This window comes from Osmerus mordax, chromosome 9, assembly GCF_038355195.1.
Source record: "Osmerus mordax isolate fOsmMor3 chromosome 9, fOsmMor3.pri, whole genome shotgun sequence".
NCBI classification, from domain to species: Eukaryota; Metazoa; Chordata; class Actinopteri; order Osmeriformes; family Osmeridae; genus Osmerus; species Osmerus mordax.
This window is the reverse complement of record NC_090058.1, coordinates 4,180,607-4,201,638: the sequence shown is the minus strand read 5'-3', so window position 1 is coordinate 4,201,638 and position 21,032 is coordinate 4,180,607. Positions and strand designations below refer to the sequence as shown.

General features: G+C 48.3%; 2 protein-coding genes across 3 annotated transcripts; one reads left to right on the top strand and one right to left on the bottom strand.

Annotated features, from left to right (window-relative positions):
• Positions 1 to 79: 79 nt before the first annotated feature.
• dtd2 (D-aminoacyl-tRNA deacylase 2) lies at positions 80 to 1,215 on the bottom strand. The gene is made up of 3 exons (XM_067243678.1): positions 983 to 1,215; positions 761 to 830; positions 80 to 602 (listed from the first exon to the last, which is right to left on the bottom strand). The coding sequence occupies exons 1-3, from the start codon at positions 1,094 to 1,096 to the stop codon at positions 262 to 264; spliced, it is 525 nt and encodes a 174-aa protein (XP_067099779.1). The 5' UTR covers positions 1,097 to 1,215; the 3' UTR covers positions 80 to 261.
• Positions 1,216 to 2,133: 918 nt separating this feature from the next.
• heatr5a (HEAT repeat containing 5a) lies at positions 2,134 to 21,002 on the top strand. 2 transcript variants are annotated; one of them, XM_067243149.1, is made up of 36 exons: positions 2,134 to 2,251; positions 3,112 to 3,379; positions 3,841 to 4,052; positions 4,319 to 4,427; positions 4,559 to 4,708; positions 5,006 to 5,177; positions 5,517 to 5,674; positions 6,054 to 6,303; positions 6,571 to 6,726; positions 7,294 to 7,544; positions 7,629 to 7,740; positions 7,847 to 7,999; positions 8,119 to 8,218; positions 8,468 to 8,577; positions 8,783 to 8,946; positions 9,088 to 9,251; positions 9,651 to 9,756; positions 10,386 to 10,576; positions 11,018 to 11,177; positions 11,425 to 11,614; positions 12,060 to 12,229; positions 12,359 to 12,385; positions 13,153 to 13,297; positions 13,600 to 13,779; positions 14,301 to 14,531; positions 14,686 to 14,933; positions 15,202 to 15,381; positions 15,610 to 15,844; positions 16,165 to 16,404; positions 16,616 to 16,743; positions 16,860 to 17,007; positions 17,088 to 17,363; positions 17,558 to 17,854; positions 18,045 to 18,196; positions 18,721 to 18,931; positions 19,087 to 21,002. In XM_067243149.1, the coding sequence occupies exons 2-36, from the start codon at positions 3,254 to 3,256 to the stop codon at positions 19,389 to 19,391; spliced, it is 6,207 nt and encodes a 2,068-aa protein (XP_067099250.1). In that variant the 5' UTR covers positions 2,134 to 2,251; positions 3,112 to 3,253; the 3' UTR covers positions 19,392 to 21,002. The 2 variants fall into 2 exon arrangements, with proteins under 2 accessions (XP_067099250.1, XP_067099249.1); XM_067243148.1 differs by having other exon boundaries at positions 5,514 to 5,674.
• The last annotated feature ends 30 nt before the right edge of the window (positions 21,003 to 21,032 follow it).

Here is a 21,032-nt window from a genome sequence, read left to right as displayed (position 1 = left end):
AGACACCAAGACACAGATGGCTGAAATGTACTGATTTCAACAATAACGCTGAGTGTAGGTTTTAAATGATTTATGTACAGTACATTCACTCATCAACAAACAACAATCTGGATATTAAACCGATCATATTCCCACAATGCTGCCAAGTTATTTTAACCCTTGTGTTATCTGCCTTCTGGTCACAATGACCCGAAAGCAGCACAAGGGTTAAGGACCAGTGTTTCATATCCAGCTCTAAAATGGTACCATCTCCAATGAGATTCAGAACTCCATTAAGTGTGTGTACGGTCCATTCGTATCCAGCTTTAACACCTGTCGGTTCCCATAAGTCCCGTGCTTGACTGTCGTCTTATCCCCGGCCCCCTCCTCCGCCCTGCGTCCTCTAGCCGAGTCCAGCTCCCTCTCACACTGAGAGACAAAGTCTGAATAGAGCCTGAGGCCCTCCTCTTTTCTGATGTTGTTGTGGTACTGCATGCCCTTTCCCTTGGCCTTGCCCCCCAGGGTAGCCTGCGGCACCACCAGCACACTCCCAGGCAGCTCCAGGACGGACGTGTACTTCCCGGAGTCTGCCTCACACAGTCTCAGGTTCAGCAGGGTGGACACTGAGACAGAGAAGGGGCGTCAGAGCAAGACATCTATTTATACATTCATTGTTTCGATGTAAGTGAGGAGGCAGAAAATGGAGACCATAAAGGAGAGGTTAATACACTACATAAGTGCACTACAACCGACATAAAGTAACACAATACAGTGTACCCACCCATTTTGGGGATGATATCCTCAGTGGCTCCCTTAAAAAAGCTGATGTATATCACCATCCCCCGGTTAATCTTAAAACAGAAACAAAAACATTATTTAGAAAATGAATGAAGCCTAGTAAATAGTTCATGAGAAAAAGCCATCATGGCAACAGTCTTTGACAGTTAAGATGCATGTACAATGCACGGTCTGAGGACAGTAAGCCTCCATCTATATTACCTACCTCCACCCATTCAGCCCCGGACTCCTCATCCGCCGGTTTCACCTGCAGCTTAGCGTGAATACACTGCTGAAGGACCGTTCTTGCATGTGCAGCAGCACCTGCCTCTTCTGTCATTTTTGCAATGATGTTGGCCAAAGGATAATTTAGGAAATGTAAAAAGTTGGACAACTCATTAAACTAAAGCGAACTAATGTTAGATTTTAAAATAACATGGCACTAAATCAGGTAATGCTAAAAGGAGGTGAGACTGGCTTCCGGGAAACTTTGAACTGAATCATGTGACAAACGAGAGTTCGTAGGCTGCACAATACTTGTTTCCTCGCGATATTTTAGCAACTCGACGGAGGGGTGAGAATTTCTGAAATACAATACAAGATGGCAAGAAATTAATTAATAAACAGACTCAAGTACAAGTACTAGCGTATTGCATTCACCATAGATTTTTTTAGATCTCATAATTACAAGAACATATATTTTTGGGGAAAAATATTTTTTTGAAGCTTTGTTTCAAATTCTTTTTCTAACCTTTCGAAACTTTTTTTTTTTTAACTTTTGTTTTACACACACAAGTTAAAGGGGAAGAGAGAGGAAGAGAGGGGAGAACAGAAAAGCCTTAAACAAAGTTGGTTAAAGCAGACTATAGTACAATAGAGTACAGTAGAGTATAGTAGAGTCCTCATCAAGTAGCCTTCTCATCAATGATGCAACTCTTAATTTTTTTTTTTTTTCGAAAATATATATATTTTTTACATTTTGAAACCTTTTTTTTTTTTTTTGTCGGAAACTCTGCTAAAATATGTTCTGCATGTATTTGATGATTATGGCCTTATTTGCGTCCTATACTTTTCTTCAAACAAAATATCTCGATGGCTCTGTTACTACCAAGCTGCTATCCACCTTTTCTTGTGGACAGCACGATCCAGAGCTGTGGTATGATCTAATGTCATCCAAATGTTTAAATGGATCACTCGCTGGATACAAAAACTATGGTCAACAAGTAAAAAATTAACAACTTCTGTTTAGTTATTTGCTGACATTTGAGAAAACCTTCCTTAACTCTTGCATTAATCCATCACCCTAGGATACCACGTTCGATGATTTTGCAATCAACTACTCTAGACTTGAGTTGGGAAGCGGAGTTTGGGGAGAAGGAGGGTTTGAGAGCAGATGTGTCCACATCACCTATCGCCGGTGTTTAAATTATAGTCGACTGTTCTTCTTGTGTAGCCTACATCATAATCTGGTCGGAGTGAAAGTGTCAACTAATAGGTAAGACAACTTTTGTTTCAAAATATTATGTACTTAAAGTAGCATGCTTCGAAGCTTGAAGCTCCGTAGCTGAACATGGGCTCTGTCTATTTCCTGGACGAAAATATTGTCCAAACTATGTCACAGCAGAATTGGAATACTAGCCAATATATTTTTGTAGTGCATGATTTGCACTAGGCTAATTCATTAAACTTTAATATGCATGTGAGTAACGTCGATTTAATGTAAAGATATGAACGTATCGCATAATTTGAAGTAGTAATGTAAACATTTTGCTGAGATGGTTAGCTCCAGGGAATAGATGGCGCAAATGGTTAATCTTGTAGTTGTGTGAATTCAGAACTGACCCAGCTAGCGCTAGTTAGTTACCGATACAGTTGCATATCAGCATATCCATACGCCCTACTTTCCTGTCTTCCTACTTTACTGTCTTCCTAATTCTACCAGTCAGCAGAGAACCTTAATATATGAGCTTTTACTTATATGAGAAAAGTACAGAGCGAGAGGAGGAAAGAGTGTCTCTTCGTGTGAGTTGTCTGTAGGAGGTACTTCGGTCCAACGGGAAGGATTGTGGTGAATAATTCATGGGTTTTGCTGTCCCAGATTAGTTTACACTTCTTGGCACCCTGAGAAAAACAGGGAAGAGCAGTTCTGTACCCCCTTCCCCCGAGTCCATTTGAGTTTTTTTCTAAGATCCAAGAAATGTAATATTGTGAGACAATGTTTGTTGTCATCTTTTCACACTCATTTTCTCTCTATCTTGTTCTTTCTCCGTCTGCCTCTCACTCTCCCCCTCCCTCTCTGTATCTCTCTCTCTCTCTCTCTCTCTCTCTCTCTCTCTCTCTCTCTCTCTCTCTCAGATTTTGGGCTCATTATGAAACAGAGCAGGAGTCGCCAACATTGACAATAAGGAGCTGTCTCGTTTGGGGCTGAAGTCGAGGCTCCAGTTACTTAGAAAGAGAAGGAGGGGGAGAAGAAAGGAGGAGGAGCGGGAGTGAAAGGATGGAGCATGCCCACAGTCTGCTCCTGGACGAGGAGGCCTGCAGCCAGCTGGGGGAGCACCAAAGGGCCGAGTTTGTCTTCGAGTGGCTCCGCTTTCTGAAGAAGCTCCTTCCTGCTGCCGACAGGGTGAGGAGAAAAGAGAAGGGTAGGAGTGGAAGAGGAGAGGAGGGGCGGGCGAGATTAGAAGAAGAGGTTGAGGGGCAGTTCTATGGGCGTATGTGAAGCCCTCTGTGACATGCTTGCGTGTAAAAAGGGCTATACAAATAAATTTGATTTGATTTGAAGCGTAGGGTGGGAGGAGAAGAGGGAAATGGGTATTTGGAGGAAGGGTGGAAGGAAGAAAGGAAAGGTTGGTGGAAGATGGGATCAGAGGTTAGACTGGGTGATGGAGAACAGTAGGTAAGATCCACCAAGATGAGGAGGATAGAGGAGTGGTGGGGAGGAACAAGAGAAGGATAGCGTCTGGAGGTGATGAGTTGGGGGCGAAGGGATGATGGGATGAGGTGGAGCGGCAGGCAGGCAGAGGATGAGAGAGGTGAGGAATATAATACTTTTACTAATAATGTGTGGGTGTGTTTGTGTTTCAGGCGGATGTGAAACAGAACCAGAAGCGCTTGGTTGAGCAGCTGACTTCAGTTCTGACATGCTCCCCAGGCCCTCCGACACGTTGGGTGTTGGCTGACTGCCTGGCCCTGCTCTACAAGCTAGGAGACTCCCTCTCTTCCAGTCTCACTGTCGACAAATGCAATGACATCATTCGCAGCAAAGATGACTCTCCCAGCTTCCTGCCCACAAGACTGTGAGAACTGGAAAACAACCACTAAATAGAAACACGTGTATAGCCACCTGCAGTCAGAGTAACCTACAATAGCAGGACAATATATAATGTAGTTCAGGAATTTGTTTGTTGAAAACTTCATACATCTACAGCTACTGTATGCACATAATCGATACTGATATCACCTTTCCGTGTCACATGCTGTATATAAATAGTTCTGTCAAAGCATATCTCAATATGATGCCAAATGAGCCTAGTGATGTAACTGTGTGTGTGTTTAATCCCAGGGCTGCCATCGCCTGTCTGGGCACCCTCTACGAACAGCTGGGTCGCATGCTGGCCAACTCCTTCAAGGAGACCCTGGGGAACCTGCTTAAGGCCATGAAGAATGCAGAGGTGGGTGTTAGTGAGGTGCAGTTAGTTGGTGCAGGTGGTTGTGATGATGGTGGAAATGATGAGGAAGACTATGCTGATGGTATGGATGATGTTTACCTCAGTGACGATGACCCCAGTCCCCTCTGCTCTAGTCCCAGGGCCGGTATGAGATCATGCTAAGCACGGAGAAGATCCTGCGTGGGCTTGGCGTGAGCGCCGTTCCATGTCACAGGGACATCTACAAGGCAACACGCATGTGTCTGACCGACCGCTCCATGGCTGTGCGCTGCGCTGCCGCCAAGGTAGCAAGCCCATCCTCCTAGACTACCACTGTGTTGACTTTGATGAAGCGTTTCACATGTTTGCAGTGCTGTGATGATATTTTCTGTATGTTCATCTGTATCTTTCAGTTTAACTGTGACTGTAAAATCAGTGTCCTTCATATTATTGTGGTCGAGATACTTACCTATGGTCAGTTCTCTAACAGACGCTTGTATAACTGACACTCTCACTGTCTGCTAATCATCAAACACATAATGGTTTAACTGTTGGTATTGTCTCCAGTGTCTGACTTAATGTTACTGTTGTTGTCTCTCCAGTGTCTGCTGGAACTACAGAGGGAAGCAGTGTTCCTGTGGACCTCAGAGCTGGAGAACGTTGCCACTCTCTGCTTCAGGGCCTTCGAGGGCTCCAACTATGACGTGAGGGTGGCTGTAGCCAGGCTTCTGGGCACCTTGCTCGCCACGGCCGTGGAACCCAAACAGCCCACCGGTAGGTTCCAATACAACCTGCACAGAAATCTGTAAGAACTTGTAGACATTCTGGAACACTTGTTGAACATCTGGGTGACGCTGCACATAATAGAAGAACCAGCTAGCAATAATGCTTTCATTTTTATTACCACTCTCACCAACCACTGAGCTATACCCACCCCACCCCGGCAGATGCATTAAAGCAATAGCAGCCTTTTCCTTGATGACTGAGGAGTGTTTGAGTGTCTGTAGACCTGGCTTTTACCGCCATGTTGTCTTGTTCATTTAAATGCCTTGGTTTCCCGGACAACGCTTCAGTCTGTGTTTGTGTGTTATCCACCCCTGTTTGAATCAGCAGCCCTCAGGCAGAGCTCCAAGCGGACCTCGTTGGAGGAGGTGATGGACCTGCTGACAGGTGGTTTCCTGAGGGGGGGGGCTGGCTTCCTGCGGGCCAGTGGAGACATGCTGAAGGGAACAAGCTCTGTCAGCAAGGACATCAGGATAGGTGTCACCCAGGTATGCACTCTAGAACCCCACTAGCGTAGCACTCCTAACCCCTACCACTAGTCTTTACTAGGCCCCATCACATTGACCTGATAAGACTGATGGTGAAGGGGTCATATTCCAAAGTACCTCCTCCAACACCATTTGACAAGAATATTATGTCAAATATATCAATTTTTCTTGTTTTCTCTTCTGTATTTGTGCAGCCGTATAAAAGTGCAATGTTGCGATTTCTTTTATTTTTTTACTCTTTTAATTTCATAATTTCTTAAAACATTGATTTTTTTGTGCCTAAGACTTTTGCACAGCATTGTACATGACTTACTGTACTTTCTAACCCCTTCATCCTTTACTTCCTCTCTAACGCCCATCTCTCCTTCCATCTTCCCAGTCTTGCGTGGTGTTTATTTCCTGTCTGGGCGGAGCCTGGCTGGAGGCCAACTTCCCCATGCTCCTGTCTCTGCTGATGGAACTGGTGTCCCACGGGCGCGCCACACAGGCGCCCGCCGACGCCGTGGTTTGCCGACGCTGCGTCTCCTTCGTGCTGCGTGCCAGCCTGGGCTCCCTGCTGGGGGAGAAGGCCCAGATCGCCGCCGCCAAGGAGATCTGCCAGGCCGTCGGCAGGCAGAAGAGAGCCATAGGTGAGGTGGCCTGGTCTTGACTGTCTGAATGAGCTTGATTCAACACTACACAGAAGCACTTGCAGAAAAATAATGTCGCCGTCAGTGGTTGAGAGGCTTTTCTTAAAATTAGATTTAGAAGCCAGACCTAACATGAATGCTCACTGGACTTTAAGAGTCCAGTGAGCTGGAGATTAATCATCCCATTTTTCTTAACGGAAATAAAGGCACAACCAGCTGTGTGGCAGATCACTGTGTTTGGAGATTAACTATGTCATCTCCTCTAAGATGCGGCGATGAGTGATGGGAACATGGAGACCCGGGTCAGCCCTGCCGACGTGGCAGCCAGTCAGCATGTCCTGGTGTGTGCCCTGCTGGAGCTGGGAAGTCTGGTACAGGGACTGGGGTCCACCGCAGCCCCACTCATCACAGACGCCAGCACGGGTGATTAAACACACACACAAACACAACCATACACACACACACAAACGCACCCACACAAACATCCTGGTGTTTTGGGAGTAAGAACACCAGGATGGGTATGAAGCAGAAACATTTGCTTGCACAAACATCCATTTCCTGAGATACATTACTGTTATATTATTGATGGATACAATTGTATTCTGCCGAGTCTGTAATAGGATAGAGAGAAGGGAGGGGAGGAAGAGTGATTGGTAGGGACAGACTGAGAGAGGGACAGACTGAGAGAGCAGGAGAGGAGGAGCGTGACACAGCAAGGGAGAGTGGAGATGACACGTTGCTACAATAGGGTGATTAATGGGTCAGAGTTCTGCAGAATCAGCTTTCTCAGCAACAAAGAACATTGGTGTTTATCTTTTGTCTTTTATCTTTTTTTGTAATCTTTTTTTATCCATGGCCTGCATGTTAAGGATACGTGGAGGAACAGAGATCAGTACCAGAGACACCGTAGATGGAGAGAATTTACACTTTAACCATTAACACTTTACATATTGTGTGCGTGTGTGTGTGCATACCTCTGCCCACCTCCAGCCCTCCTGGACACGGTCATCTCCGTCTTGCTCCACCCCAGCGCGTCAGCTCGTCTCGCTGCTGCCTGGTGTTTGCGCTGCGTTGCCGTGGCGATGCCGTCCCAGGTTGCCGTGCTACTGGACCGCTGCACCGAGAGGCTCGCCGCCCTCAAGTCCTGCCCCGAGGCTGTGGCCGGGTACAGTGGCGCCATCGGCGCCCTGCTGGGCGCCGTGCAACACTGCCCTCTGGGCATCCCCCACACTAGAGGACAGGTAGGACAGGGAACGACACCACCACATGCTCTTATGGCTACGCTTTGGACTTTCTTGAAGAACCCTGTGTGTGTGTGTGTCCAGGTGGTGCTAGGCCTGGCTGAGGACCTTCTCCGCTCAGCCACTCAGAACAGTCGGATCTCCATCCCGAGGACTCAGGCTGGCTGGCAGCTGCTTACTGCTCTCTGTACCCTTGGTGTGTACAACACACACAGTTTTACTCTTCAGACGTTGTTAATGTGTGAGTGGGGTGCAACACACAGTTTTACTCTTCAGACGTTGTTAATGTGTGCGGTCCTCAGGCCCAGCGGTGGTGGAGCACCACCTGCCCAGGCTGCTGCTTCTGTGGAGGTGTGCCTTCCCGCCCTCCATCAGGGAGCTGGACATGGAGCTCCGTCGTGGGGACTACTTCACCTGGCAGGTCACCCTGGAGGGCCGCGCCGGAGCGCTCTGCGGTGAGAGAGCGCCGGGCCCCTGTTCCTGCGTGGTCCACACAGCTCTCTGTGTGTGTCGTGTGAAGATTCACCTTGGTTTAGGATGACCACTGACCTTTTTTGTGCAACCTCCCCTGCAGCTATGAGAAGCCTGGTCGCTCACTGTCCGGACCTTCTCACCGATGACGTCATCAGCCGGATGCTCACTCCATTGGCCTGCGCCGTGGCACTGCTCACCAAGTGAGTCTCCCAATTGGTCGGTTCCCTCACATAGGAGCTAATGGGATTGGCTCCATCACACCGAAGGGATATCCTGTCTGAGGGGATACGGTGGGGTTGCTGAGGTTTGCACAGCTAACCGGGAAAGGAGCTAAAAGTAGCAGATGAGATCGATAAACACTTGGAGGGCTGCCAGAATCTCACTTAACCCCTAATTAAAGATGTGTGCTGAAGGACGGAGCCTTTAAAATGAGATGTGCATGTTTCCAGGGTACCTTCTCTCATCAAGTCCTATGGGAATCAGATAAAGGCGTCGTCCGTTGTCTTCAGACTGAGAGTGTACGAGATCCTGGCTCTGCTGCCTCCAAAGATTTATGAAGGTGAGTCTTTGTGTGTGTGTGTGGGGATGCATACTCTCCTGAATGGAAGGAAGATCAGAAGTTTTAACAGTCCTGTTGGGAGTCAAGGTCGGTCTCAGTCCTCCTGGTGAGATGCAGGTTCTCCTGTGTGTTCTCCTGGTGAGATGCAGGTTCTCCCGTGTGTTCTCCTGGTGAGATGCAGGTTCTCCCGTGTGTTCTCCTGCAGAGAGTTTTGGGGTGGTGGTGAAGCAGCTGGTGTTGGATCTCACAGCCCAGGAAAACTCTGGCTGTTCGGAGCTCACTCTGATCCCCCCCCTCTGCCACGCCCAGGACCTGGCTCTGCTGGGGCCCGCGCTGCAGGACATGGACCAGAGATACATAGAGGAGCAGGTGTGTCTGTGCTGTGTGTGTGTGTTCGCTTCTAGGAGTCATAGGAGGGTGTGGTTGGAAGTGTAGGTTTTGGTGTGTGTGTGTGTGTGTGTGTGTGTGTGTGTGACCTAATAGCACTCTCTTCCTGCCACTCTGTCCCAGCTGCATGGCAGCAGTGTTGGAGGAGGCACTCTGGAGTATGACCCCTTCACCATCAGTCTGAAGCAGGAGGAAGTGCCCGCCCCCCTCCCCCCTGCAGCCGCCCTAACCTCTGCTGCCGTCCAGCTGTTTGGAGTCATCTTCCCCCACATCATCATCCCTCAGAGGTCTGTGTGGCTCAGACTCAATCCCCAGCCCCTGCCTTCCCAAATCATCATCATTCTCCCACTAGACTTCAGCAGTAGTGACACACTAGTGACACACTCCGTTAGGGAGATCTCTCCAGTGATATTTTTTCACAAATATGTTTTCTTCCTTGTAACTTTCAAAACGGATCTACCTTTAGAAACTTTTTTTTATTCCAAACTTTTTTTCCCAAAATATTTTTTATGTTACTAGTGGGCCGTGGCCCACAGGTTGGGAATCGCTGCACCAGATCAAGCTCTACATGACAATACCAGACTGTCATACTTCAACATCGTGCCTGCCCTGTGCCGAATTTGTTAATCGCTCTTTTTCCTTCTCATTCACGCTCTCTCTCATTCCCCTCCTTTGTCTTATATCAGGAGTCAGATTCTGGAGCAGTTCATTGAGACGGTGACTCAGCTGAAGGGAGTGAGACAGCAGATCGTCCAGACCCATGTCTCTGCTGCCCTCTGCAGTGTTCTCAAGGTACTGCATGCTGCTTCTCTGTGTGGCAGTTCTATTGGTACATTTACATTTATTCATTCAGCAGACGCTTTTATCCGTTTATCAGTGACTTCCAAGAGAGAGATTTACAAAAAAGTGCATATGTCAATGATCATAAACAACGAGATAGCCCCAAACATTGCGGATAACCAAAAACTTGAAGCATACAGTGTGAAAAGCAAATAAGTGCCAATAGGTAGAACCAGATAAGTATTTTAGACTGAGAACACAGGGGGAACAGATTCCCCTGGGGGAACAGATTTTCTTGGAGGCTTGGAAAAAAAGTTTTGGAAGGTTGAAAAAAAATTCAAATAAAAAAAGGTTATAAAAGGTTGAAAGAATGTACTGTACTCGTCAATGATGCAAACCTATTTTTGGAAATAATTTATTTTCAGAATTTAAAAACTTTTTGTAGGAATTATTTTTCAAATATTTTACATTAGTCTTTTACACTGAGAACACAAGGGGAACAGATTTCCCTGGAGGCCTTAGGCCTGGAAAAAAAGTTTTGGAAGCTTGAAAAAAAATGTGTAACAGACAAGACTAATCAAACTAACTCTTCCCACCACCTCTCCTCTCTCTCTCTCTCTCTCCTTCCCCCTCCTCCCCAGCTTCTGGGCTCTAGTCGAGGTACGCTTGGTCCTGAGGAGGTGCGGCGTCCTGCTCTGGCTCTCCTGGTGGGGGCGCTAGAGAGCAGCAGCTCTGTGCTGCGCTGCATGGCGGCCGAGGGCCTGGCTCGCCTGGTGCAGGTGGTCAACGACCCAGGCTTCACCGTCTCCATGACGCTGAGCAGCTTTGACAAGTTAGTAGCTACCTTCTCACTACACACACACACAGTGTAACCTGCTTTACCATAAAATATTTGAACCTGACAAATTGGTGACATACAGACATATGCAAGAACTGGCATGGGAGCAGGTTAGGTTTTGTGGATAGTTTGTTCCTTTGTGTAACATGGGCAGCTTGTTTTTTGTGTAGCATCTACAGTATATACTTCATTTTCCTCAGTTCTCTCGTTTTGGTCTGTCTGTGGTTAGTCTGTCTGTCTCCTGGGTTATGTTGTTTAGCTGTTGTCAATGCTAAACAGACAAGCCGTGTATATTACACATGATGAATGTAGAGCTCCCTGGGTTAATTGTTTGCACCTTCCTGCCACAGTAAATTCCGTGTTTGTGCAACATACATGGCGAATAAACTGAATTGTGATTCTGATCCATCTCCCTGGGCTGGTTGTGTCCCTCAGGCTGAAGAGTGCCAGGGACGCGGTGACACGCACGGGTCACGCTCTGGCCCTGGGGACCGTGTACCGGTATGCCGGGGGCATCAGCTCACCCCAGCATCTCAGCGCCTGCGTGGGCATCCTCTTCACCCTCTCCCAGGACAGCACCTCACCTGAAGTCCAGGTAGAACGCAGAAGGCAACATTTGATTTGATCTAGACAGAATTGTACGTGTGTAGTCCTTTTTTACAAGGATCGTCATCGAGGGGCTTCACATACGCCCACAGAACTGCACCTAAACCAACCCAATGATGTGTCTATGCTCCATATAAATACAAACACAATTGTGTAAAAAAAAATATATATACATATAATATAATAAAAAAACACATGCACAATGTTTAACAGCATGTGTATGTGCTCCATGCCAGATGTGGGCTCTCCACTCTCTATCCATGGTGATAGACCTGGCTGGTCCCCTGTACCACAGCCATCTGGAAGCCAGCTTCACCCTGGTCCTGCGCCTGCTGCTCTCCATCCCTCCCACACACGTAGAGGTGCACCAGAGCCTGGGGAGATGTCTCAACTCTCTCATCACCTCCCTCGGCCCAGACCTGCAGGGTAGGGAACCACTAGAGCAGGTCACCTACATTTACATTTAGTCATTTAGCAGACGCTCTTATCCAGAGCGACTTACAGTAAGTACAGGGACATTCCCCCCGAGGCAAGTAGGGTGAAGTGCCTTGCCCAAGGATACAACGTCAGTTGGCATGACCGGGAATCGAACTGGCAACCTTCGGATTACTAGCCCGATTCCCTCACCGCTCAGCCACCTGACTCCCTGCACCAGTTAAGAGGGCTCAGACAGCATTTGTTTAGTATTTTATATGTTGATATGAAGAATAATATGTATGTTTCAGTTTGAGATGTTGGCGCTAGTCCTTAAGGTTGCGTATGTGTCTGTGTGTTTGTGTGTGTGCGAGCGAGTGGCTGCGTTTGTGCGTGCATATGTTTCTGTGTGCGTGTGTATCTGCGTGTGTTTGTATGTATGTGTCTGCTGTCCCAGGTGAGGGTGCATGCGTCTCTTCACTGCGGGCCTCGTGCCTTGTGGGCTGTGAAGTGATGCAGGACAGCCCAGACTGTCTGGTCCAGGCCCAGGCCATCTCCTGTCTGCAGCAGCTCCACATGTTCGCGCCCCGACACGTCAACCTGGCCAGCCTGGTACCCACCCTCTGTGTGAGTAACACCCCGGAACACTCAACTCTGTCCAGAGAAACCCAGAGATTACACAGCGATTATTGTCCTGCTCCGTTTTAGTGTTCCTCTACGTAGATGACAGTGTTGTATATGTTCTGTCCCATGCAGGAGATCATGTTGGATTATTCTATGTTGGTAGGTCTCCTCTTCCATCTGCAGGACCTGCTGATTCCGTTCTTAATCTGTTGCTGACACTGGCTTTGTGTTGTTATTATTATTTCTGTGCTCACCACAAGGCTGATTTTGACTGTGTTTGAGTTTCTGTTCTCTGTTGTGTTTTAACTAACCTGAGGAGCTGGCTGGTTGCTACAGCCGACCCCCATAGATGATGTACAGCCCAAACCAGCAACACAGTGTTGGCTACAACTAACTACACATTTACATACATACATACACTTACATTTGATAAATTTAGCAGGTGCTTTTATACAAAGTGACTTCATGAAATAAATGCAAGAACTAGGAAAGGACCGGGTTAGGTTTTGTGGATAGTTTGTTCATTGTGTAATATGGGCAGTTTTTTTGTTGTGTAACATCTATATACCATCTATGGGGGACCCTCAATATATTTTTGTGGAATATTCTGGTGAAACTAAAAACAAAACTGTTCTTCTGTGCCTGTTTGCGTTCTAAACTTCCTTTTCCTCGGTTCTCTGGGTTTGGTCTGTTTGTGAATCCTAGGTTATGTTGTTTATCTGCTAAGAGACATTTTAAATCCTTGGTCCTTGTTTGGTTGGCACTTGCTACTTACAACAATGATTTATTTTCTAACACATCACAGCAGCAATCCCGTTAATATGTTCCAGCATGCGTGTTTGTTAACGGTGTTTAAATACTTCCTAGCATGAGAAGTCGCACTACTGTGCTTAGTTTGTCAGCTGTTGTGATGTGTGTGTGTGTAGGTAAACCTGTGTAGTTCCTACTTGTCCCTGCGCCGTGCCGTGGTAGCCTGCCTAAGACAGCTGGCCCAGAGGGAGGCGCTGGAGGTGTCAGAGCACGCCATAGCTCTGGTCAAGGAGCTGCCACGCAGAGACAACACACAGCTGGGTGAGAGTGCGTCTGGGTTGATCCTCACAACTAGAGCAATTAACATTGGATATGGATGTTACATTTAGTCATTTAGCAGACGCTCTTATCCAGAGCGACTTACAGCAAGTACAGGGACATTCCCCCCCGAGGCAAGTAGGGTGAAGTGCCTTGCCCAAGGACACAACGTCATTTTGCACGGCCAGGAATCGAACGGCAACCTTCTGATTAATCAGAAGGTCATCAGCCATCTGACCCCCCCAGCAATACATACAAAACACACACAGTTGACCTGACTGGTAATCTCATTGACCACCACCCAGATGTGACCATTAAGGAGGTGGGCCTAGAGGGGGCTCTGTTCAGCCTGCTGGACCGGGAGTCAGACCCCCGTCTCCGCAGGGACATCCAGGAGACCCTTGTCCACATGATGGGGTCCATCTCAGCTGGCAAGCTGTCCCACTGGCTCAAACTCTGCAAGGACGTCCTCTCTGCATCCGCAGGTCAGAATCAGAATTTGTTTTTATTCGCCATGTAGGTTTATAACAAACACGGAATTTACTGCGGCCGGAAGGTGCAACCAATACACATATACGGATCTTCAATCAAAAATTATAAAAGTACAGTAGTCTAACTAATCCTAGGAACTAACAATCTAAAAAATACAATAAAATAATGTAAAATATAAATAAAATATATATAAAAATAAGAATATTAATGGGCAATAGTGCAAATAAGGTGGCTTGTGCGTAATGCAATAGGTGTCGGATGGATTAATAATAAATAATAGCCTATGTGAAATACCAGGGGGATTTTGATCCAAATCCGAATACTGTGAAATTACTGGGTTCTGCGTTTATCACCTTTTATAATAGAGTGAATGAAATTGTGTCAGAAGTGCCAACTGGAGATAAATCGAACTTACCCTCAATGCTATTTTGAGCAGTTTTATCGGGCCCCGTATGTACAAAGCTCTGCATGTGTTACTTGACCTGACATGGATGTGTGTGTGTGTGTGTCTCAGACTCCCGTGCCCCAATGGAGACCACCCAGGAGGAGGAGGGAGAGAAGGACGACGACGCCTCTGTCTTCCACGCCAAGTCGGACTCCAGCGGGCCCTTCACCAACCTGCGCTGGTCCACGCGCGTCTTCGCCGTGGAGTGTGTGTGCCGCATCATCGCCCAGTGCGAGCACGGAAACCCCGCCCACTTCGACATGGCACTGGCCCAAGAGCTCCGCCTTCACGAGTCCACTGGTGAGTCGGAGTAGAGTTCCCTCTACAGAACCTTTCTTCCTCGGCAAGCCCAGAAGATGAGAGGCATGACACGTATTCCGACTGGTGAAACCGGCACATGCATAAACAGGACCTGGCTAAACCGCTCACTTCTCCCACCCTCATCATCTCTCAGACTTCCTGGTTCTCCACCTGGGCGACCTGGTGCGCATGGCGTTCATGGCTGCCACTGACCACAGCGAGCAGCTGCGTCTGTCCGGCCTGCAGACCCTCCTGGTCATCATCCGCAGGTTCTCCTCCATCCCGGAGCCCGAGTTCCCCGGCCACGTGATCCTGGAGCAGTACCAGGCCAACGTAGGAGCTGCCCTCAGACCTGCCTTCACCCCTGACGCTCCGCCCCATGTCACAGCTAAAGCATGCCAGGTGGGTGAGGCTTCTGCCTTCTGTCAGGGTCTACAGCGAGGGGGGTCTCCAACCCTGTTCACTAATCCAGCACACTTGTTAGCTGGTTGATCAGGTTGAAGCTGGTCAAATAAATGCGGTTGGAGCCACAACCAACAGGCAGGTAGCCCTCCAGGGGTTGGAGACCCCTGGTCTACAGGATCCATAACGAGGGATAGGTTAGTCGTTTTGGATTGTCGCTCGTTCGATGATGGAGCTGAACATGGTTACCTGTGTGTGTGTGCTCCAGGTGTGCAGTGCGTGGATCGCCAGCGGCGTGGTGAGCGACCTCCGGGACCTGCGGCGTGTGCACCAGCTGCTGGCGTCCTCGCTGATCAAGGTGCAGGCTGGGAAGGAGACGCCAAGCCAGCTGTACAACGAGGCCACCGCTACCATGGAAACGCTGGCCGTGCTCAAGGCCTGGGCGGAGGTAGGGGGTTGGTGAATGAGCGGGTGGAATTGTGGGTGGGTGAGTGATGGTTACTCTAAGTCTAAATGTACATTTGTTTACATTTATTCATTTAGCAGACACTTTTATCCAAAGCGACTTCCAAGAGAGAGCTTTACAAAAAGTGCATAGGTGAATGATCATAAACAATCAGAAAACATTGCGGGTAGCCAAAACCCTAAATGTATCTGCACTCCTTTCCCCACCCAGGTGTACATTGTAGCTGTGCAGACTAGCAAACAAAAGGAGAGTTCTGATAGGTTTGCTGACCTGGCTGGACCCCCTCCGTCCAGTGAGGGCTCAGTATCTGGAGCTGGGGTGGCAGGGCTGCTGAAGTTAGTTCAGTCAGACCTGGGCACGCTGAGCCGTCTGTGGATGGCAGCACTACAGGACTACGCCCTGCTGACCCTCCCCCAAGACTACAACTCCCAGCTTCCTGCCGCAGGTATGACCAAGCGCCTCTCTCTGCCACCACTGCCACACAGCGAACCAGGGACGTCATTCAAATCCGTAACACAGAGGTTATCATATCGTAAAAACATGTTTTCTGCTTGTCCTCCTTTGATTTAAATTTAGTCATTTAGCAGACGCTCTTATCCAGAGCGACTTACAGTAACTACAGGGACATTCCCCCAAGGCAAGTAGGGTGAAGTGCCTTGCCCAAGGACACAACGTCATTTCGCACAGCCGGGAATCGAACCAGCAACCTTCTGATTAATAGCCCGATTCCCTTACCGCTCAGCCATCTGACCCCCTTTGTTCTAGGTGGTTCTTTCTACACGGCAGAGACGGTGGAGCAGGCCCGCCCGCACTACAGCTGCTCGTGGGCACCGCTGCTCCACGCCACGGCACTCTGGCTCCACAGCACCGGTTTCATCATGGTGGACGACGGCCCTGCCAACCTGTCCAGACCCGTCACCCCCACCTCCATGGGGCAATCCACCTCCCTGGCCTGCGTCAAGTCCCCCGAGGACGTCAGCGCAGACCGCCTGAACCTCATATTAGGTACAATACCGCCCCCTTTAACTGTTCTCTCCTTAACCTCCCCTTTAACTGTTCAATATCCTCACCTTAACCTCCCCTTTAACTGTTCAATATCCTCACCGTAACCTCCCCTTTAACTGTTCAATATCTTCACCTTCACTATCTAAATCAAGATGTTTTCATTTCGTCTGTCTTTGTGTGATGTATCAAAAAAAAATTCTCTTTTGAAAAGGTATCAGTGTGGAGTTCCTGTGCTCGCCCCACTCCCAGGACCAGATGGAGAACATCAATTCCTGTCTGCTTGCCCTGCAGGCTCTACTGGACGTCTCCTGGCCACGAGCCAAGTTCGGCAGCGACCAGGTAGAGATGCGTACCTGGAGTCTCTAAACACCAGCACAGCCGAGGCTGGCCTTCTTACTGAGGACTGGTTGAGTTAAGTGGAGTGTGTGAACTCCTGTGTTTCCTGCTGTTTTCAGGATCTGAGTGTGGAGCTACTGAACGTGCTTCACAGGCTGATGGTGACGCGGGAGGGTCCTGAAGTCCAGCTGGCCGTTATGGAGCTGGTCAGACAGGTGGTCACTGCCCAACAGGAGCACGTGAAGGAGAAACGCCACAGCGCAGAGGGTACACAGCTAGCTAGTTCTTTACCGTCATTAATCAAGCACACATCACCGTCCTTCTAATCCTGCCTCTGTTCTTCTCAGTGGATGACGGAGCAGCAGAGAAGGAGACGGTTCCTGAGTTCGGCGAGGGGCGGGACACGGGCGGGCTGGTCCCGGGGCGGTCGCTGGTTTTCGGAGCTCTGGAGCTGTGTCTGTGTGTTCTGGTCCGGAAGCTTCCACAGCTCAGCCCCAAGCTGGCCGGCACCAGCCCCTCGGGCCCCGGTGGCTCGGTCTGGACCCTGACGGACAGCGACTGTGGACTGGTGACCTCTGCCCTCGCCATTCTGTCTGACCTGCCCTCCATCTGCTCCCCAGAAGGTAGCGGGACACACACACACATGCTTGCGCGCACACATACCTGTGAACAAAGTTGGGTCATAAGCAAATACGTTTGAGTGAATCCGTGAAAAGATTGGCTCCAATACTGAATTCACAAGACCCAGAATAATCAGGAAAGTAAACCAGCCTTCCTACACACGATTAACATTCCTCTCTCGTTCTCTCCTTCCCAGGGAGTGTGTCTATCTTGCCCACGGTGCTCTATCTGCTGATGGGGGTGTTGAGGGAGCTTGTGCAGCAGCCTGGAGGGGCAGGAGGTGCGGGGGCCTCGGGTCTCCCAGGGGGACAGCTCCCCCAGCCTGGGCCTGGGCTCGGGGGATGTGGAGGTCTGGGCCTGGTGGTCCAGGGGGCTCTGCAGGCCCTGAAGGCTGTCCTGTCCTCCCCCATGAGCAGGGCGGAGAAGAGCAGAGGGGCCTGGAGCCACCTTCTGCGCTGTGCTCTCAACACTCTGCTGGACTGCTGGGACTCAGGTACTATCATTTACCACACGCGTCCTTCGGGCAGAAACAAAAACACACACTCACGGTCCCACATGACTTTATGAAGGTTATTAGTAGTAGTAATCTTACAAGCTTTGAGACTATTTAGTATTTCAGGTCTCTCTTGAGCTTTTTCACTGTTTGCTATGCTGACTTCCTTTGTTGCTGCTTGTATTTCCAGATCAGCCAGGGTGTGTGGTGGACGAGGTCAGCCTGTTGACAGCCTTGACCATCTTCCTGCTGACGGCCAGTCCTGAGGTGACTACGGCCGAGCCACTCCATACACGCTGCATTCAGCGCTTCAGAGCCTGCCTGGAAGCCAAGGACCACACGGTAGGTCGAAACGATTTGAGCCCACTGAAACCAATGTCTAACTCTAATAATAATAATATTATGTTTGATTTTTATAGCGCCTTTCCCAAGCTCAAGGTCGCTTTATAATGGTAATACATTTCAAAAACATGGACAAACGCTAAAAAAGATTGTTCAGATGTTGCTCAAATACCTGCTCTGGGTCGTTTGACCTGTGCACCTGACCCTGATGAGGGGCCCTGGAGGGGGTCTGACTAGATCAGCAGCATTCCTCAGACGCTGACCTGGTCTAAAAATAACTCTGAAAACTTGAACTTGAGTTATGTAAACATGTTTTTGTTTGAGTTTCCACTGGAAAGCCTTTCTTTCAATAGAAAGAAGCTGTAGAAAGAATATGAACCGTGCATGTAAAGCACCTTAGCCAATGCAAATGCTTCTTTCTGTATTAGAAAGTATGTAAATCACATGGAAACCAGCACAAGGCTAATTTTCTTTCTCAATTTTCAATATGTCTGTGTCTCTCTATCTCTCTCCTCCCTCTCCAGGTGCAAAGCTGTAGCTACCAGTTGCTGACCTCTGTGTTCCAGAGCCAGGGCGGGGTGGGGGGGACCTACATTCAGGCGTTGGGGTCCTGCGTGGTACGACACCTCCAGGGGGTGGAGAAGAGGAGGCCACAGAGCCCAGAGGAACTGCAAGCTGTCCAAGACGGTGTCCGGGCCTTGGAGGCCCTGGTCCTCGCTGCTGACGAGGCAAACCGTGAGTAGCTAGTTACCTAGGAGACATGCAAACCAAACAATCCAATATCCAACAGACTGAGGATGTCAGTGAGTCTCTGTTGAAACAGACGGAGAGATATAAGCCCACTAGCGTCACTCTTCCCTCATGTCTCCTTCGTGTGTTTGTACTTCCAGGTCCACAGCTGGTAGCCATCTTGCTACCCATCCTCATCTCCTTCCTATTGGACGAGAACGCCCTGGGCTCCTCCCCAGCGCCGGCTCGTTCCCTCCATGAGTGGTCTCTGAAGGACCTGATGCGTCTGGGCCCCCAGCACCCGTCTGTGTTCAAGGCCCTCATGGCCTCTTCCCCGCACCTCAAGGCCCGTCTGGAAGCTGCCGTCAAGGGCAACCAGGAGAGTCTGCACGCCAAGGCCTCCAGCACAGCCCACGGCCCCAGGAAGACCTCCCCAAGCATCCAGCTCAAAACCAACTTTCTGTGAACCTGGAAGGGAATGAAGCGGACGTCTTTAATGAACCCCTTCACCCGACTCAGCCTAACCCAGCCGGGCCTAGCTCAGGCCTGTCATCCTCTAAAGCTCACTAGTGTAGGCCTTAATATCATTATCAAGTGATGCATGTTTGTGAGACCAGAGCTGAGGGCATTTAGATCAAAAGATATTGGATAGGGGTAGGCAGTAAGTTGTCAATGAGCGCCACCTGCCCTATCACAGGGACGGGCGGGACTAAATGTGTCTATATGACTGTAGGGTTTATCATGTGAACTAGAGAAGGATTCGAGATGCAGGGATCATTCATTATGTGGAGCAGATCACCCTCATCAGTATATCACAGACTTGTCACTTTATCACATTAGGAAATGGCATTCACATATTGTTCCCCAATGATCACACACAATGCAGTAAGTAGTGTCTAAGGGGTAAAGAGTAGCAATGTATAGAATAATCTCATGGTACAGGTAGTTGTAGGGTTTATGTGGCCAGTTTAACCTCTATGAGGGAGCAACGGTGTAAAGACAATGTCATCATTCTCACATCACCTTCCTCTATATCCATGTTCCAACTTCAGCAGTGAACATCTTAAGAAGTAATTTGCCAGGCAAGCCACAGATGTGGCTCGTACCAGTGCACTTGGAACCACTTACTGGTATCATGGTACAGTCATAGTTCTGTGTTGAGTGGAAATATGACAGATCTGTAGCTTCCATCTTTATAAGTTCCTTATACTTAATTCTCTCAACTGTCCTTGTCAGACTTTACTATGCCTGCCAACAAACATGCTTAATGCTACAGACTGTTAGAGCACATTAACAGCTTAGCAGTAACAAGATTGTCATCAAGCGTCATACTGTAGACTTGAATCATTATACTATGCAGTATTAAGGGTTATGAATAATAGTACAATAATAGCCATGTAAAAAGACCCCAATTCTTTATCCATGACTGTTTTTGTTTTGATAATTGAGACAAAAAATACAGTATCCACTCATAGAAGAAAACTGTTAGCAGACAGAACTGCACTTATAACACTGTGTGATGGTCAGCATTATACTCTCTTGCAGCTATCTGATCATAATCTGACCGCTATCATTAACTTGATGGTCTGTAGAGGCTGCTTAAGGATGGGGTTGGTAGCATGAATTACTTTATCATCACAACATCTTGGCTTTTATCAGTTACTTCCTGTTTTAGGATAACTTGAGATTAATTTGTTTGAATTAATGTACTGTATGGATGAACGCTATCTCCTCTAAACTGAGGCTTTGATCAAAAGCATTGGTTGTGGAATACATTGGGTTGTCATCCAGCATATGAATGTTCACTGAAGAGTGACGCTTTACCATAGTTACAGTTAATCATTGGATGATAGTCCAGTCACTAAAGTCAAGACTAAAAAGTATGTATCTGCAATAATCAACATCGTCCTGTTGACAGCACTACAATAGATACGATGATACTGTTATAATACTAAGCCTGTATATCATGAAGTGACTTGGCATTTGTTTTGTAAACTGTACAAATGAAAATATTGGTTGGATATTAACACATGATTTTCTAATGCCAGTGGGTGAATAAAGCCTAATTTTCTTTTAATCTCAGTCTACATTGTCAGTAGTATTCAAC

What these genes read in the sequence shown, in the direction of transcription:
- dtd2 (XM_067243678.1), bottom strand. Translation starts at nt 1,096, where the DNA reads ATGACAGAAGAGGCAGGTGCTGCTGCACATGCAAGAACGGTCCTTCAG. An exon ending in CCGGGGCTGAATGGGTGGAG is followed by an intron (nt 831 to 982) that starts GTAGGTAATATA and finishes TTCTGTTTTAAG; the next exon opens with ATTAACCGGGGGATGGTGAT. An exon ending in GGATATCATCCCCAAAATGG is followed by an intron (nt 603 to 760) that starts GTGGGTACACTG and finishes TCTCTGTCTCAG; the next exon opens with TGTCCACCCTGCTGAACCTG.
- heatr5a (XM_067243148.1), top strand. Translation starts at nt 3,254, where the DNA reads ATGGAGCATGCCCACAGTCTGCTCCTGGACGAGGAGGCCTGCAGCCAG. An exon ending in TCCTTCCTGCTGCCGACAGG is followed by an intron (nt 3,380 to 3,840) that starts GTGAGGAGAAAA and finishes TTTGTGTTTCAG; the next exon opens with GCGGATGTGAAACAGAACCA. An exon ending in CCGCCTGAACCTCATATTAG is followed by an intron (nt 16,405 to 16,615) that starts GTACAATACCGC and finishes TCTTTTGAAAAG; the next exon opens with GTATCAGTGTGGAGTTCCTG.